The 16,502-nt window shown below is 36.9% G+C and overlaps 2 protein-coding genes across 2 annotated transcripts; both read left to right on the top strand.

Annotated features, from left to right (window-relative positions):
* Positions 1-752: 752 nt before the first annotated feature.
* GCK72_018093 (uncharacterized protein) lies at positions 753-2,652 on the top strand (the record flags this gene model as incomplete). The annotated part of the gene is made up of 11 exons (XM_053732387.1): positions 753-897; positions 946-1,007; positions 1,053-1,183; positions 1,230-1,380; positions 1,429-1,573; positions 1,623-1,832; positions 1,876-1,970; positions 2,018-2,151; positions 2,258-2,391; positions 2,436-2,539; positions 2,590-2,652. 11 exons carry the CDS (start codon positions 753-755, stop codon positions 2,650-2,652), a joined length of 1,374 nt encoding a protein of 457 aa, XP_053581300.1.
* A 1,511-nt stretch (positions 2,653-4,163) lies between these two features.
* On the top strand, positions 4,164-10,153 carry GCK72_018092 (uncharacterized protein; the record flags this gene model as incomplete). Its single annotated transcript, XM_053732386.1, has 18 exons — positions 4,164-4,182; positions 4,510-4,789; positions 4,843-4,967; positions 5,017-5,111; positions 5,160-5,418; positions 5,463-5,647; positions 5,690-5,942; positions 6,388-6,580; positions 6,868-6,942; positions 6,990-7,080; positions 7,143-7,319; positions 7,364-7,461; positions 7,512-7,786; positions 8,442-8,624; positions 8,674-9,194; positions 9,244-9,348; positions 9,403-9,666; positions 9,713-10,153. The coding sequence occupies 18 exons, from the start codon at positions 4,164-4,166 to the stop codon at positions 10,151-10,153; spliced, it is 3,639 nt and encodes a 1,212-aa protein (XP_053581299.1).
* Positions 10,154-16,502: the final 6,349 nt, after the last annotated feature.

The raw sequence follows: 16,502 nt of genomic DNA, 5'->3' as shown, positions 1-16,502 counted from the left end.
AGCACACCATTTTTGATACACAAAGATTGATATGCGTAAAAAGAGGAGATGAGTGGCAATAAAGAAGAGTGATGAGAAGTAGGCGATGAGATGACACAAGACGGACGAAACAGTACAACTATATCGATTACCTGATTGTGGCAAAACGAAAAAGAGAAGAAGAAGAGAGCGAATGAGAAAAAAAAGAAGAGAATGGTTTCTTTTTGGTTCAACATTCAACTAATTGTTTCCGTTTTATGATGATTTTTAGAAGATCTTCGCTTGTTTTTTTTTTCGTTTTGACGAGTAGGGGTCTGTAGATTCTAGAAGTGAAGTTGAAAACTATCGTAGAATTTTGAAAGTTTTGGAGAAGAATTCATTAAACTCTGGAGTGGAAGTTCAAAATCGGTTCAATTCTGAAATTCTACCTATTATACAGTTATCTTCTATTTTTGATTTAGTTCTTTTGTTGTCTGCGCATCTTTGTTTTTCATATACTGTACTTACTCTAATAGACCGGCACCCCTATGTTCCAACTTTGACAATTCATATGTCTGTAGGAAAACGTTACTGACTTTCAAAACCCCTGAAATTTCTGAAGCAGACCGATCATCATTCAGACACCCTGGTGGGGTGCCGGTCAATTAGAGTAAATATATATATATATATATATATATATATATATATATATATAAAGTCTTTTTTCTGAATTCGTACAGTTCTCACTCATCAAAATTATCAATATCATTGTCTTTTACAGTCTTTCAGAAGGAATGTTTTCGGTTCTTCACCGACGGCAATTCGCAATAATTGCTGGAATAATGCAAACACTTTTCATTGTTCTATTTGCCAAATATGTCAAATACATTGACCCACTCGATGATTCTCGGAGGGTTTATTCAGGAACTGATTATCCGTGTAAGTTTTGAAAGAGCTTTAAAAAGTCACATGAATAGTTTATTTCAGTGTTCCAGGATGTACATCTTATGATTTTTGTTGGATTCGGCTTCCTTATGGCATTTTTGAAAGTGAGTTTTGATTTTTGAGTTATAAAAAGTTAACTTTTATTCAAGAGATACGGTTTCTCTGCTGTCTCTGTTAACCTCCTACTCTCTGCATTTGTTATTCAATTCGCAATGCTTCTACGTGGATTTCTGACAGTTGCATTCAGTGAAACTGGACTGTTTAGTATTGGAATTCCAGAGTGAGAACTGATCATTTGAAAACTATTATTAATTGAAAGTATTCAGAATGATATCAGCAGAGTCTTCTTGTGCAGCAGTTCTCATCACAATGGGTGTCCTTTTGGGAAGATTGACTCCTGTTCAGTTTCTTCTTCTTGCCTTTTTTGAGACTCTTCTCAATGTTGTTGTGGAACATTTTGTGTTCAATTATCTTCATGTAAGTGTATTAAGTTCTAAATTTCCAAAAATTTATCGTGAATTCCAGGTGAATGATAGTGGACGATCCCTTTCAGTTCACACCTTCGGAGCATATTTTGGTCTAGCTGCTGCAATGGTTGGGCATAAAAAGAATGTGATGGAAATGGATGAACACGGTGGAATTCATCACTCTGATTTGTTCTCAATGATCGGTCAGTTAGTTTGAAATCGCAATATTCTCAAAGTATTCCATCTCTCCAGGAACTCTTCTTCTCTGGGTCTTCTTCCCATCATTCAATGCAGCTATTCAAGAACCGGAAGACGCTCGTCATCGTGCAATAATGAACACATATTTAGCCATGGCATCAAGTACAGTCACTACATTTATGGTTTCTTCTTGTGTTGATACACTTGGAAGATTTAATATGATTCATATTCAAAGTTCAACTTTGGCTGGAGGAGTTGCTATTGGTAAGAGTTCTCATGTTTCAACTTATTCATTTAAAACATTTAGGATCCGCTGCGAACGCTGTTCTCTATCCATATCACGCTGTTATCGTTGGTGTTGTCGCTGCAATTCTATCAGTTATTGGACACGCTTGGATCAGTGTGTGTTTCCTTTCAAGTGTCAAATATCTGTTATTTTTGAATTTCAGCCAAGACTTGAGAAAAGTTTGCACCTTTTTGACACATGCGGTGTTCACAATTTGCATGGGATGCCTGGTATTCTAGCTGGTATGCTGAGCATTGGATTCGCGTATTTTTATGAGCCAGAGAGTTATGGAAAGACGTAAGTTTTTTGAAGGAAATACGGTTTTAGTAAGTTTCTGTGACTCAATGTAACTAAATAATCATTTTTTGTATTCCTCTTTCAAATAAACGGCTATGTTTTTCAGACTCTACCATATCTATCCATACTGGATAGGCGGAGAGTTGAATGGAGATCGAGAAAATGTATCCCAAGCTCAATACCAAGCAATTGGATTACTTGTTATTTTAATAACTGCAATAATCGGTGGACTATTAACAGGTATTTACTTCAATAGCTGCTTATTCGACAATTGCGTTTTCCAGGTTGCATCTTAAAAATCAAAATATGGAATCAAGTGGATGACCCTGATTTCCCTCACGGAGAGATGAATTATTATGCTCAATCTGATGTGAATTTCTTGAGTAAAGTGAGTCTCGTTTCCTTTTTTCCTTTCAAATATCATACTTCCTTTTGCAGTATAAACATGCTCAAGAGCAACAACGTCTTCGAGATCGAGAGCAAATGCACGAGATTTATTGAGGCATTGATAATCAGAACTGAATTGATAATTCGTAATTCTTTCGTAAGAAAAATATAGAAGGAGAGAAAAGAGAAAAAGAGAAAAAGAAATAAAATATTAGAAAATTGAAGAATTGTGGACACGCATTGGAAGAAAAATTAGAGAGAAAAGAAATCCACATCTAATCCTTTTCGGATTTTCGAAAAGTAAGGATTACCGTATACCTGCCAGTGGAAAGAGGGGTATCAGCACACAATAGACGGATAATGGATTCATATTGTTATTCATTTCCATTACTAATACATGAAGATCCAGAGGATATGCACATGTATAGATCTACTCGAAAGTGATAAATAGAAGTAATTGAAAAGAGATTCACTCGCTCATATCAGACGAAAGAGAAGTGGGTGGAGTTGCTCCTTTGGGTATGACTTGTCTCAAGCACACGGTTCACCAACTTTTCTTTTTCGTCTTTTTGCGAAATTCTGTCCTTTCGAAACTTACGGCATGTTGGACACCACCGTCATGATCTTCGGTTTCTCAGGTTTTTCTTGAAAAGTTTGAAATGTTGTCATCGAGAATTCATTTATCATCGATTGACGTTGTGAGAGAATTTGAGTAAACTACACTAGATTCAGATCAAAGTCTTGTACAAGAAAATTCAAGAAATCGATGAAAAAACGAACCAGAAGACAGCATTCTGAATATAGGTTGATTAGTGAAGATTTTTACAAACTTTTTCTCAATCTTACTTCATCTTTTCTAACCTGATTTCAACAAAACGTTAAAAATAAATATAAAAAGAGGAGAAAAAGACACGAGAAAAATCTGAATCAATTCAGTAATAAAAAAGAAAACCCAACCCGAATGCTTCTTGTTCCATCTCCCAACTCCCTCGAGAAAAACATCTAATTTATATTTTTGTGTAACTTTCTTTCCTCCATTTGGGACCATTTCATACCTAGAAATAAACTGCCACCCTCACAACAAAGTTCAAACAAACCTTCTCTGAAACCAGTCATTATTCCCAAATCCTCCCCCTCACATTTATTTTTTCACAACTTGATCATGCACTTATGTGGAATTCCATTTATTTCATCTTGTCTGTTTGCTTTTTTATCATCAGACAACTCTTTCTTGTTTTCTGAATCTTATTCATTCTAGAGGAAGTTCTCGCAATCATGTGCTCCAATTCATTCGATTTCCGGTACACTATTCGTATCGTTCCTTTCATTATTTTCACATTTATCTCGGTAATTCTCTATTTTGGGAGCATCAAAAAATTTCGGCATCGCTCGGATTACGGAGTACTGTATTATTACGGTACCAATTTGAATTGACTCTCGGAAAGAAGGCAACTACATTATTCTGTAGGATTACCGTAATCATTTTTCCAATTTCATTCCGCATATTCATTCTGCAAATACTGTATGATCTGTCAACTCGAAAGCAAAGAAAGAAGACACATCCATCGGTTTTTTGTGCACCAAACCATAACACTAACATCTTTTTGACTTGTTTATTAGCAACCATGTGGCTTCGTCGGTTGTGTGACTTTTATATTTTTTCTTCGAGGTGCGGAAGTTTATCGAGACTTGTTATTGGTTATCTGTTTTCAGAAGCTCACTTAGTAGCATAGAATTGAAAAAACGACAGTTATGAGAAGTTCCGCCCATCCACTTTTTCATTTTTACGAAATAAAATTCAGTGAAATCCGAGGATTACGGTAGGCAGCAGAAGATTAATGCAGACGAATGAATGGTGTTTTCAACTTCTTTCTCTTCTTCTGACTCTGCATATTTGTTACTTTTTTTCTGTTTCTTTCTCGAATTATCTTCGATTCCAAACTCTACCTAACCCAAATGTTTTATTTTCAGTGTACATATTTCCCGATTCATTTCATTTTACCGGTTTTCCATCCTGTCGTTTCAAAGTGTCGCGTGTTTTGCCGGCCCTGATTGCTGGCCCTCTCTATGACGGCATCTCATCATTCATCTACTTCTTTATCATACTCATTCTTCTGGAGACGTCGTCGAAGACGTTGGCTGAAAACATCCCAGTCACCTTGTTCATTGATCCATCGATCAGTAATGCTGATGCAATTTTTGAGCAAGCAAGAGCAGAAGTCCTTCAGTTTTCTCCCAATGTTACTTTAGAGTAAGTTCAACAAAAACTAAGGAAGTTGAAGAGACATCAACTTTTTTTTTCAGAAATGTGGTTTCCAAAAGTGGACCATGTGGAGATTTAGAATCAGATACAAAGGATATATTTTCTTTTTTCCAAAACTATCATGCCAAGAATTATAGAATCACTATGGGACCGACTTGTTCAGCAAGTGAGTTTTCACTGTATGTATTCAGATGAGTCATAATGAACTTTTGAAGATTTTCTCCGATTTGCCAATCTATCTGCTGAAATTCAAAGTCTTCAAATAAATATTCTCAAGGGTTATCCTTATGATCACCCAACTATGATCGATGTAATTTATTCAAGTTGTTTTCAAAGTTTCATTTCAAGTTTCTTATAGATGATAACACGGTCTCCACAGAATTTGGCTGAAAATTTAGTTGCTGCTTTGAAAGGTTTAGAGTGGGCTCAAGTTGGAGTAGTTATGTGTGAAGAGTGCTATGAAGACGATGAAATGGCAAGCGAGAAATATTTCTCAACGGTTCAAGACATTCTGGCAGACAATAATATTGCGATAAAGGAAACTTTGAAGTTGAAAAAAGGAGAAAGTAGTCAGAATATTTCACAGGAAATCAGTGTTTTTGAGTCATCGGCAAGAGGTAAATCTATTGGTGAATTACAAATAGCATTCTCCGAATTACAGTTCTTCTACTATTCCTTGGGAACGATTTAACAGATTATGTAGAGTTTTTGTCGGCGATGAGTGTGAAGAATTATACAACAGAAGAGTATACTCCAGTCATTGTTCTATCCAAAAATTCACTGGAATTGGTTTACCCATGGAAGAATGATGTTTCAACTATTGAGGTTTTTGATAAGACTTTTATTGTAAGTTTGAGTAACTAGTCTCATCTGAAAAGTTGTCTTCAGATCCACAATAACTGTTACGATAAGAACAGAATCTCCTCATTCCTCTCGAAATATTCATTTTCTTCACTTGATGAGACGATCATATCACTCCAAATGTATGAAGCTTACCATCTACTCGGTTATTATCTCTCAAATGCCATTACGAACACCACTCTTTTCAATTATGTGACACCGGAGAAGTCGATTTCATCAATGGATATTCATGGACCATTCGGAGAGATTTATGTGAATACGAATGGACAAAGAGTGGCAGGTAAAGGGGGAAATGCAACAGGAGAAAAGAGGAAAACGACGAAAAGGTGGTCTAATTAGATGTTTCAACTTCCTCCGTGATTTAATAAGCATTGCTTTTAAAGTTGCATCGAAAATATTTCTCGGAGAAACCTATAGTTGTCAACAGAACCTCCCCTCTTTCTACCCTCTCTCATACCTTCCTGCTGGGAGGTATTTTTGGGTTACTGTAACTACTTTTACCTAAATTTTCTTAATTCGCATAGTTTTACTGTGCGCAGGAGGTTTTAATAATATTTCGTACTCAAAATTTTTTTTAAAGTTTTGGGTTACTGTAGCTGGAGTAATAGTACATTATTTTAGTCTCCGAACTGTAGTGTACGAGAAGTCATCATAACTACGGAATCCCAGACAAAATGCTTGCGTAAAAGCGAAACAAGAACACCATAGTCATATGATAATTACAGGTTACGACGTGAAGTTCATCAACAAGACCCAAACCGACAGTAACTTCGTCACAAGCCTCGGTACAGTGGGCGCTCATAAGAATTGTCCTCGTCTAGCTTGTCTTCGTTTTGTAATCAATTCAACATCACATTTCGAATCACCGAAAGATGTCCCTCTGTGCGGTTTCCATGGGGAGATATGTGATCAGACGGGGTGAGTTTAGTATAAAAAGAGCTTTCTCTCTCCCTCTGCTTAGGTGAAAAGAACAAGAGAGAAAAAGACAGACGAAAAGACGGGGGAGAGGAAGAAACCGCATCATTAGTCCTCTTCTTCTTCTGCTTCTTCGTCGCTACGCTCATATGGTGTAACCGGAAAAGAGCTTCGAAGAGGTGTTAGAAAGTAGGAAAACGCAGCGAAGTTTCTTCGTTCTCTCTCCACTGATCATCACCTTTTATTCATGTCAAGCTAATGAATACCATAGATGAACAATTCATTTCTAGTGTCATCTATGCTATACTCGTCATCGTTGCAGCCATATGTCTATTTTTACTTTTCTACATTTCCATCAAACGATTGTAAGTTTTAAAAAACTCTTATTTTTAGTCAGTTTTAATCCATTTAGCCTCATCAGCACCAGAGGAAGATCCGTCAGTAATCCATGGCTTATACCGTTTACAGAAATCAGATTCATAGATTTGAAGAGTACGGAGGGGGTAAGTCTTATTGTTTTTCTAGATTGGTTTCCGTGCTCTTCCAACCAATTGAAAACTTTCAGAGTATGCAAATGAGTATCCAGAGTCTCCAACAAAAAATCGCTGAACGTGAACATTTTCAACAACTAGCGAGAACTAAACTGATAGCAACAGTAGATCAAAGTTATGTTCTCGTTGATAAATTCGTTGTTCGAGACAAGATTCGATACGAGAAGAACGATATCAATATACTATATCAGGTGACTTCGCTTGATGAACTTTTAGTCATTGAATATAATTCCAGATGAAATCACAATTACAACACGATAATTTGAATACATTCGTTGGTTTTGCTAATGACAAGCTCTCTCATATTTACATTATTTGGCAGCAATGTTTTCGGTAACGAATCGAACGTCAAGACCTCATAATATTCAGAAAATATTTTTCAGTGGAAGTTTACACGACCATATTTTCACAAAGGAACGAAGGAGAGAAGCAGCGACCAACTTCGAAGGAGCATTTCTGAGAGATATTCTGAAAGGAATGGACTTTTTGCATAACAGTTCTCTTGAGTATCACGGCAACCTGACACTTCAAAACTGTCTTCTTGATTCCCATTGGATTGTTAAACTCAGTGGTTTTGGTACGAATCGTCTTCTTGTAAAATGGAAAGCAAGTGGACAGATATTCACTGAAGATCACACACCGATCATTAAGTCAGAAGGTTTGTTGAGAGAGAGAGAGTTAGAGAAAGGACAACTAGTGTATCATTATATTATGAAAATTCATGAAATTCGAGAGCGAGTGATAAACACATTTTTTGTGCATGTGTGTGTGTGTGTGTGTGTGTGTGTGTGTTGACAACTATCATTACTCATAATTAGACACGGAAATGTTATGTGCCAGTTGTCAAGTCACTGTTGATTCCAAAATTTACACTTTGTTTTGAAAATTTACCATGGTAACGATGCTGATGTTAGACAATGAGCTCAACCATCGATGCATGACAGGTTTGAAACCAGATGGAAGGTGCTACAGTGTAGGATAAAACTGCAGAACATATCAGGAATACACGGTTCGCTTCAATGCTAAAATTTTACAAAAGAGACGCAGAAAATCTCGTGTCGCCGTCCTCTCAATCTTATCATTAGAGCGCACTTGATATGGTTCTTATCTACTAATACGGAAGTGGGAAATCAAAATTCCAAAAAAATATTTTCCTATTTCACAGCAACAAAAGTGCAAGTGCAAACTCTCGATTTTTGAAAACGATAACTCTTCTGATTCAACTAACTTCAGCCTTTTAACAGGGTTTCTTCTGACTTGAAGTAGTTACTATCTCTCATAACCACTGTGCTCAGAACAGCAGTCATTTTCAGAACTACACTACTTCGACCCAGCTCTCAAAAAGATTTGGAAGTCATTAACAGGAACGAAACAAGATAAATATTTGGTCACTCCAGAGTTTGGAAGGAAATGTGATATGTATTCATTTGGAGTTTTGCTCTATGAAATCTGCCTGAAAAAGAAATTTGTTCCGGACCTAACTGATATTCCAAGAGGTGAGATCAGAGAGAAGAAAATACTGAATTTTATCTTTTTTAATTTTAGATGACGATGAAAGTGTTCTAATCGACGACCAAAACGATGCACAGGCGAGCAAATACCCACTTCCAATCGTACTTCCAGATGGGGTTGACATGCATAATGACCTGATTAAAATGCTCGAAAATTGTTTTGGAACAAATCGACCCGATGTGAAATTAGCCAGAAAAATTATTGATACTGTCCTCAAAATGCAAGGATCACTGGTTGATCTGATGATAAAAAATTTGACAATTTACACAGCTGGATTACATGAAACAGTACGAATTCGAACGCTTGAATTGGAAGAAGAGACGAGGAAAAACGATGTGTTATTGTTTGAACTTCTTCCAAAAGAGATAGCGTATCAAATGAAACGAGGAGAAAAAATGAGTACAACCACATACAAACATGCGACAATTCTCTATTCGGATATTGTTGGATTCACTTCATTATGTTCTGAGAGTGAGCCGATTGAAGTTGTTACTTTATTATCTGGAATGTATCAAAGATTTGATTTGATTATTAGTCAACAGGGTGGTTATAAAGTAAGAATATTTATTGATGAATTCAGGTAAAACTAAAGAAACCTTCCAGATGGAAACGATCGGAGATGCCTATTGTGTAGCTGGAGGATTACCAATGGCAAGAGAAAAAGAGCACATCAGGATTATTTGCATGATCGCTTTGCTCCAAAGAGATGTAATAGTTTTGATGAAACCTATTACTTATATCTTTTAAAAATATTGTTTTCAGTGTCTGCATCATTTTGAAATTCCGCATCGACCTGGAAGATACTTGAATTGTCGATGGGGATTCAATTCTGGGCAAGTGTTCGCTGGAGTCATAGGTATCAGTGCTCCACGATACGCTTGTTTCGGAGAAGCTGTCATGTTGGCATCGAAAATGGAAAGCAATGGAAAGGAGGATAGGATACAGTTGACATTGTACAGTAAACAACTTTTAGAAGATTATTATCCAGAGTTTACTACATCTCCGAGAGGAAATATTACTGTTGATGTGAGTACAACTAGGTAGTTTTTGAGTGTTTAAAGATTATTTTCAGACTTTTGGACATCTTTTGACTTATTGGCTTGAAGGAATCGCCGACGGATCGGAATTGAAAGTGAAAGAATACCAAGATGCACTGAATGAAGATCTCACAAAAGTCCCCGCATGGAAAGATGGAGAGGAACCAGTTCCGTCTGTGCTGACTGTGACACAGAAAGATAGAATAACTCGGGCAAAAGAGAAGGTGTTGGCTGAAAAGAAACAATTGGAAGAACGGCTGAAACGTCAGATGACTCTCAATGAAATATTGGAAGATCATGAAGAAGAAGTTGAAATGAATGTTGTGCTGAGAGATGACGATGATAAGCACAGTGCGATTGATCTGGCTAGTATTCTGAGTGCCCCACTTGATGATGAGGATGAAGAAGAAGAAGTTGGAAGAGTTATAGGACACGGAAGGTTGGATAGTCAGGCTTCGACTATTCCGGAGAACTGATCTCAATTCTCTCTTGTTATACCACCCTCTCTCAAACCCATTAGTCACCTCAACTTTCGTTCCATTCTGTATCATCTTTTGCATTTTAAATTCAAATTTAATTCAATTCACACATGATGACTCCAAAAACGAAAACAATGACTTTCCATTTGACTGACCATCTATCTGAAAATTCTTTGCTCCCTCAAATCTTTGCTCAAACCAATTCCGAAAATTCAAAAGCTCTGCCCGATTCATGCATTTCCTGCTCCTCTTTTGCTCAGTTTCTTTTTTTATATCATCTATTACTTATCCCCAAGTACTTTCAAAAGTCCCTAATCTTTTATCGAAGCCCCATACACTTTTCTCACTTTTGCCGCAACTAAATCTTCAATATCCTTTTCTCTCATTATATTTCTTCTAATGTGTATTGCTGGTTCTAAAAGATTTCGTGGGTTTTTATGTTTCTCTTATTTTTTCTTATTTTGATTATTTATTTTTGATTATGAATAATTTTATTTTGTTTCAATCTCAGTGTTTCTGAAAGCAATCACAGAAAACTTGAGTTCAAATGAACCAGGAAACAATCTAGAAACATGACTGAGTTGGTAGGAGAAAAGTACGTGAGAGTCTATGAGTCAAGCGACAAGGCAGAAAACCTCTAGGGTGTTATTTATGAAATTGTGATTTTACGAGTCACCGGATATCTTATTCACCTGGAAATCATCACATGGTTCATTTTGTGTCTGTTGCTAATCCTTGTAATGAATAATCATAGTCGGAATGACAAGTCATGACTGAAAACTAGTGGAAAGTAAACAAAGAATTAGTTTGAGTGTCAAACTGTACTTGAGAAGTGAGGACTCAATTGGAAGTAGACGAATTGCAGATTTAGTATAGGAAAGTCTGTGATACCGTGTTGAAAACAAAAATTAGTTCACGAGAGAGTTCCAAGTTCATCCAAAAACTTGAAGGTGCTATAACTTTTTTCAAAATTGAAGCAGTTCATTTTCTAAACTTTTTCTGCCAGTTTTTAATCACCCCATCACTCTCCGAAAATTATGATTTCTGATCATAAAATTTCCGATTTTTCCGTTAATCTGAAATTCTTTAAAAGTGTCACAGTCTTTATAAACCATCAACTGATAAAACCAGCATGTTTGACATCACTCTCTCTCTCCAATTCAGATGATTTTTGATGCAAAATTTCCCAACCCATTCACTAACTTCCAGAATACAATATGAATGTGAATGATATTTGTTGAAAGGTGTGTTAGATGCACTATGAAAAGGACAGAAACACTTTCAGAACAGTACCCCCTTATTCTAGTTTCAAATATTTCGGTCGATCAAAAAGATAATCTGCACATGCACATAGCACATGGAAGTTCTTTTGTTATCAGTTGAAACTATTCTCTTATCATTTTCAAATTGCTCCTCCTCCTCTTCCAAATATTTAAGTTTTTATGAACTTCGGTTTTTATGTGATCGGCATATTGTTGCTTCCAACCTTTTCTCAGAATTCCTTCTCTACCTTGGCGCCTTCTCATTTTCCCACCTTCTCGGTTCACGGAGCACAAACTTCAGAAGTCTTTGCTCTCGCACGCACGCACCCAACTCTGAAATAATTGAGTTTTGTCTCTGTTTCAAGCGGGAAGTGGAAAATAGAAATGAGAAAATTTATTTGATCTCGATACTTTTTTCCTCCGACTTTCAACCGACTCGAAATATGAAAAATGACGGGAAAAAGAGATGATAGGTGGACAGGAAACTTGTGTTCTCTCGAAACCAGACACCCTCACAGATCATCTTTTTCTCTCGTTTCGCGGTTTCCCGATTTTATTAAAGCTCAAAAAACGCTCAATATCTTGTTATTTTAGTCAGGGTTTTGGAGTCAATGAAGCGCTACTTTTGTAGATACTGTAGTCTTCAAATGAACTTGAATTCAGTAGGACATGACATTATGATACTAAAAATATCATATTTTGAACTCTATACATTTTTCTTCCTGTTGACAGCTCGATACTGATTCAAAATGAATGTCTGAAAAGTTGAATCTATGATCTCATGTATTGAAGTTTTCTTCTGAAACTTCTGGATAATTTTTGCAAAACGTTCTTCCATTAATTCATCCGATAAAAGTTTCCCGCATTCTTTGTTCCCTTTTCCTGTTTCACAGTTCTGTCAATTGTAAATGACTTGAAAGACTCCAAATTTTTACCCATTTTCTTATCAAAATTTTGACCGACTTCGTCTTCATTGAGCATCTCAAACAACACTTTTAAGAAGCCTTAAACTATTTATAACATAATTCCGTTTCTCTAGTTGCTTTCAGCAAAAAGTTACAGTTTTAAGACTTTCAATTCTTTCAGAAAACTGTAATTTCCTTGAAAACACGTGGGCAGAGAAGTGCTCATCAGGTTCGAGGACTGTTTGCACAGAAGCTTCACTTCTATTTTTCTCACTTGGTAACACAACAACTGTAAAATGTTGTTCCGGTGGTTTTCTCTAGTTTCAATTGCATTTCTATGCTTTATTCCAAATGGATCCCTTCAAGTTGAAGTAGGTTTATTTTCCATTCAATCCAATAAAAAGCAATGATATGATTATAGGTTCATGTCTGTGATTCAACCAACTCAAACAACTCGTAAGTCATCCTCATGACATTTTCAGGGTTCCACGTCATTGTTACACTTATTTTTTATAGATTTATCTATTGCAATGGACCAATATTGGCCGCTGTAAACTATCATGCACTTTACAATGATTCAAAAGAGTTTGTTGATATGCCAATGAAACAGGATCCATGTAAGAAGAAAAAGAAGGGGAATTGAAATGAAATAACTTACATTTCAGTGGTAGTATCGAATGCTTGGTACGCCAAATTCGGGAATACAACAGCTGCGAATTTGAATAAAACTGATGTTCAAGCATTTGTTAATGAGTATTTCAGGTGAGTATCATAGCATTTCAGATTTCTGTATACAACTAATTGATGAGTTAGCTCAAGTTCCTCATCTGAACCAACATGTTTCAGCGCTGCCGGTACTGAACTTATCGCTTGTACCCCAGACGACTGGCAGGAGAAGCCTCCAAAATTGGCAACTATCGCCGATCCAGCTCTCCGTGAATGGGCTTATAAACTGAATGGAATCTGGAAAACTTTGTGTCGCAAGATCGATCCAGCTATTGAGCAACACACTTCTCGATACTCTCTTCTCTATGTTCCAAATAATTTCATCGTTCCCGGAGGTCGTTTCAGAGAATTTTATTATTGGGATGCTTACTGGATTATCAAGGTTTGCAAAGCATCAGGAGTTTCAGATTTTATTAAACTTTTTCAGGGATTGATCGCTTGTGAAATGTATAACACAACAAAAAGTATGATCAGAAATCTCGCCACAATGGTCGATCAACACGGTTTTGTTCCGAACGGAGGACGTGTTTATTACCTTCAGAGAAGCCAACCTCCTCTCCTTTCTGCAATGGTTTATGAGCTTTACGAGGCGACAAATGACAAGGATTTCATTGCCGAACTTTTGCCAACTCTTTTGAAAGAACTCAATTTCTGGAATGAGAAGAGAACAGTGAAAGTGAATTTGAATGGAAAAGAGTTCGAAGTTTATCAATACAAGACTCCAAGTAATGTTCCACGCCCAGAATCTTATCGGGTTGATACAGTGAACTCGGCCAAGTTGGCAAATGGAATGGATAAGCAACAGTTCTATCAAGATCTTGCAAGTGCCGCCGAGTCTGGATGGGACTTCTCAACCAGATGGTTCTCTGACTACAAATCTTTGACAACAATCGAAACAACCAAAGTTCTGCCAGTTGACTTGAATGGACTTCTCTGCTGGAATATGGATATAATGGAGTACCTTTACGAGCAAGTTGGAGATACAACCAATTCTCAAATCTTCCGAAACAGAAGGGCAGTTTTTCGAGACACTGTTCAAAATGTATTCTATAATAGAACCGATGGAACTTGGTACGATTTCAACCTGAGAACTCAATCTCATAATCCAAGATTCTATACGAGTACTGCAGTGCCACTATTCACTAATTGTTACAACACTTTGAACACTGGAAAGTCACAGAAAGTCTTCGATTATATGAGTGTAAGTCTCACATCTGAAAGTGAAACTTAACAATTTTCTTGTTTTCAGAAGATGGGAGTTTTCAATTATCCAGGAGGAATTCCTTCCTCAATGTCACAAGAAAGCACAGAACAATGGGATTTCCCCAACGGATGGAGTCCAAACAATCACATGATTATTGAAGGATTGAGAAAATCAGCGAATCCTGAAATGCAAGATCAGGTAAGAAAGAAAAAAGTTCCCAGACCCTTCTATGAGAGAAAAAACACTTGTGATGAGTGGAGTCATCGAACAGAAGTGTCGAGTTTTATGTTCTTTTTTTTGTGCAAATATGTACATATAAGAGTACGCGGGTATCAATGTATCATTTAGCAACTAGCAGTTAGGGGTGATAGCTAAGAGTCGTATGCTTGAAATTTCTGAAAACTTCGGAAAAAGAGCAGAACAGTTTTATCAAATCAAAATAACTTTGTCTGAAAATACTCCAGTGGAATTGTGTTTTGTTCCCTGAAACCCAAAAACAATTAGTTTCTGAATGAAATATATCGGAGCTTATTTGGAAAAAAGTTGTTTAGAAACAACAAATTGTTCTAAAATCAAAGTTGTATAGCAGCTCATAATTAGGTCAATTTGCTTGAATTCTTACTGCACTTTCGTCTGTAATAGGCTGTATCAGACTCCTAATAGGTTTTCATCCAGTTTTTAAATAAAATCGAGATCAAAAAATCAGAACGGTCCCTTCATTTTCGTCCATCTCTTTCTCTGTATCGTTTCTTTCCGTCTTCTCAACATCACCCACTTGTACAATGAACACGCGAACAATTATATGCATTGTAACTGTAAGAGCACACCAACTGCTCATCGGTAAACTCAGTTGTACTAAACTGTGTGTGTCTGTGTCACTATAGTGTGAAAACCAATCTGTTTTGATTGAGTTCTCGCCACCATTCTCGCCCAATTAAAACCGGAAGACCGGAAGATGTGTCGGCGAGAAGAAACACTGTAATAGAGGTGTTAACCACACTTGCTATTAGAATTTTCACTTGGAACAGATGACGGTGTTAACGAGTTTTTCTTTCAGGGATTCCTGATTGCATCCAAATGGGTTATGGGCAACTTCCGAGTATTCTACGAGACTGGACACATGTGGGAGAAGGTAATTTTTAGAGGTGTTTTGAAGAAAAAGAGGAGGACTGAAATCAATTTGATATCAATTTATTCTAGTGATAATTACTGATACACAGCTCTAATCTGTAACAGACAATAACCGTTATTGAAAGAGAGAGAAGGTAGGAATTTCGGCACTGTTCTAGAACGCCGGAACGAAGAAAAAATCCCGGAACGAAAAAAAAAAATCCCGGAACGAAAAAAAATCCCGGAACGAAAAAAAAATCCCGGAACGAAAAAAAAATCCCGGAACCAAAAAAAAATACCGGAACCAAAAAAAAATCCCGGAACCAAAAAAAAATCCCGGAACCAAAATTTTCATTCTATTTTTTGAATTTTTTCGTTTTTCTTTCAATATGTGTTTTATAATTTATTTGAATAAGCTTTTTTTATTATAACATGATTTTTGCGGATCTATAATCTTTATTTGAAATACATGATAAACAAGGTAATACATGATAATTATCCTTTTTTTTTGGATTGGTTAGATTTTTCTTTAGGGGTTTTCGTGGTCTTCGGAGCTTTCGTTGCCTTCGGAGCTTTCGTTGATTTTGGAGCTTTCGTTGTCTTCGGAGATTTCGTTGTCTTCGGAGATTTCGTTGTCTTTGGAGGTCTCGTTGTCTTTGGAGGTCTCGTGGGCTTCGGAGATTTTGTTGTCTTTGGAGGTCTCGTGGGCTTCAAAGGTTCCGTGGGCTTCGGAGCTTTCTTAGTTGTTCGAGCTTTTGTGGTTTTTGGAGCGTTTGTGATTGGAGGATTGACCGATTTGTTGGGCTTGGGCTTCGTTGTCGGTTTCGGTTTTGGAGGTGCCTTTGTTGTCGGCTTGGTGGCCTTGGAGTTAAGGGCAGAATTAGTTTTGGAAGTCTGCACAGCAGTGGGTGCCTCCGTTGGGAGTTTCCGTCTTAAACCCCGTGGAACATGTTCTGCAGCAACGGAAGGTGGTTCGGTTGTTTGGTCTTCAACTGTTGGTCCATTTTGAGACGAATCAGATACGTGTTGTTCCCGATGATGTTCTCTGTGTCGAGTCCTGCTTGACCGAGGCTCACAAGGGCATGCACAAGAAGCACCTGAAAAATGAAATTTATGCAGGTAAAATTAACAGGAATCAT

This window comes from Caenorhabditis remanei, chromosome V, assembly GCF_010183535.1.
Source record: "Caenorhabditis remanei strain PX506 chromosome V, whole genome shotgun sequence".
In the NCBI taxonomy this organism is placed as follows: Eukaryota; Metazoa; Nematoda; class Chromadorea; order Rhabditida; family Rhabditidae; genus Caenorhabditis; species Caenorhabditis remanei.
The sequence above is the reverse complement of the archived record's forward strand: the minus strand, read 5'-3'. Positions and strand labels throughout refer to the sequence as shown.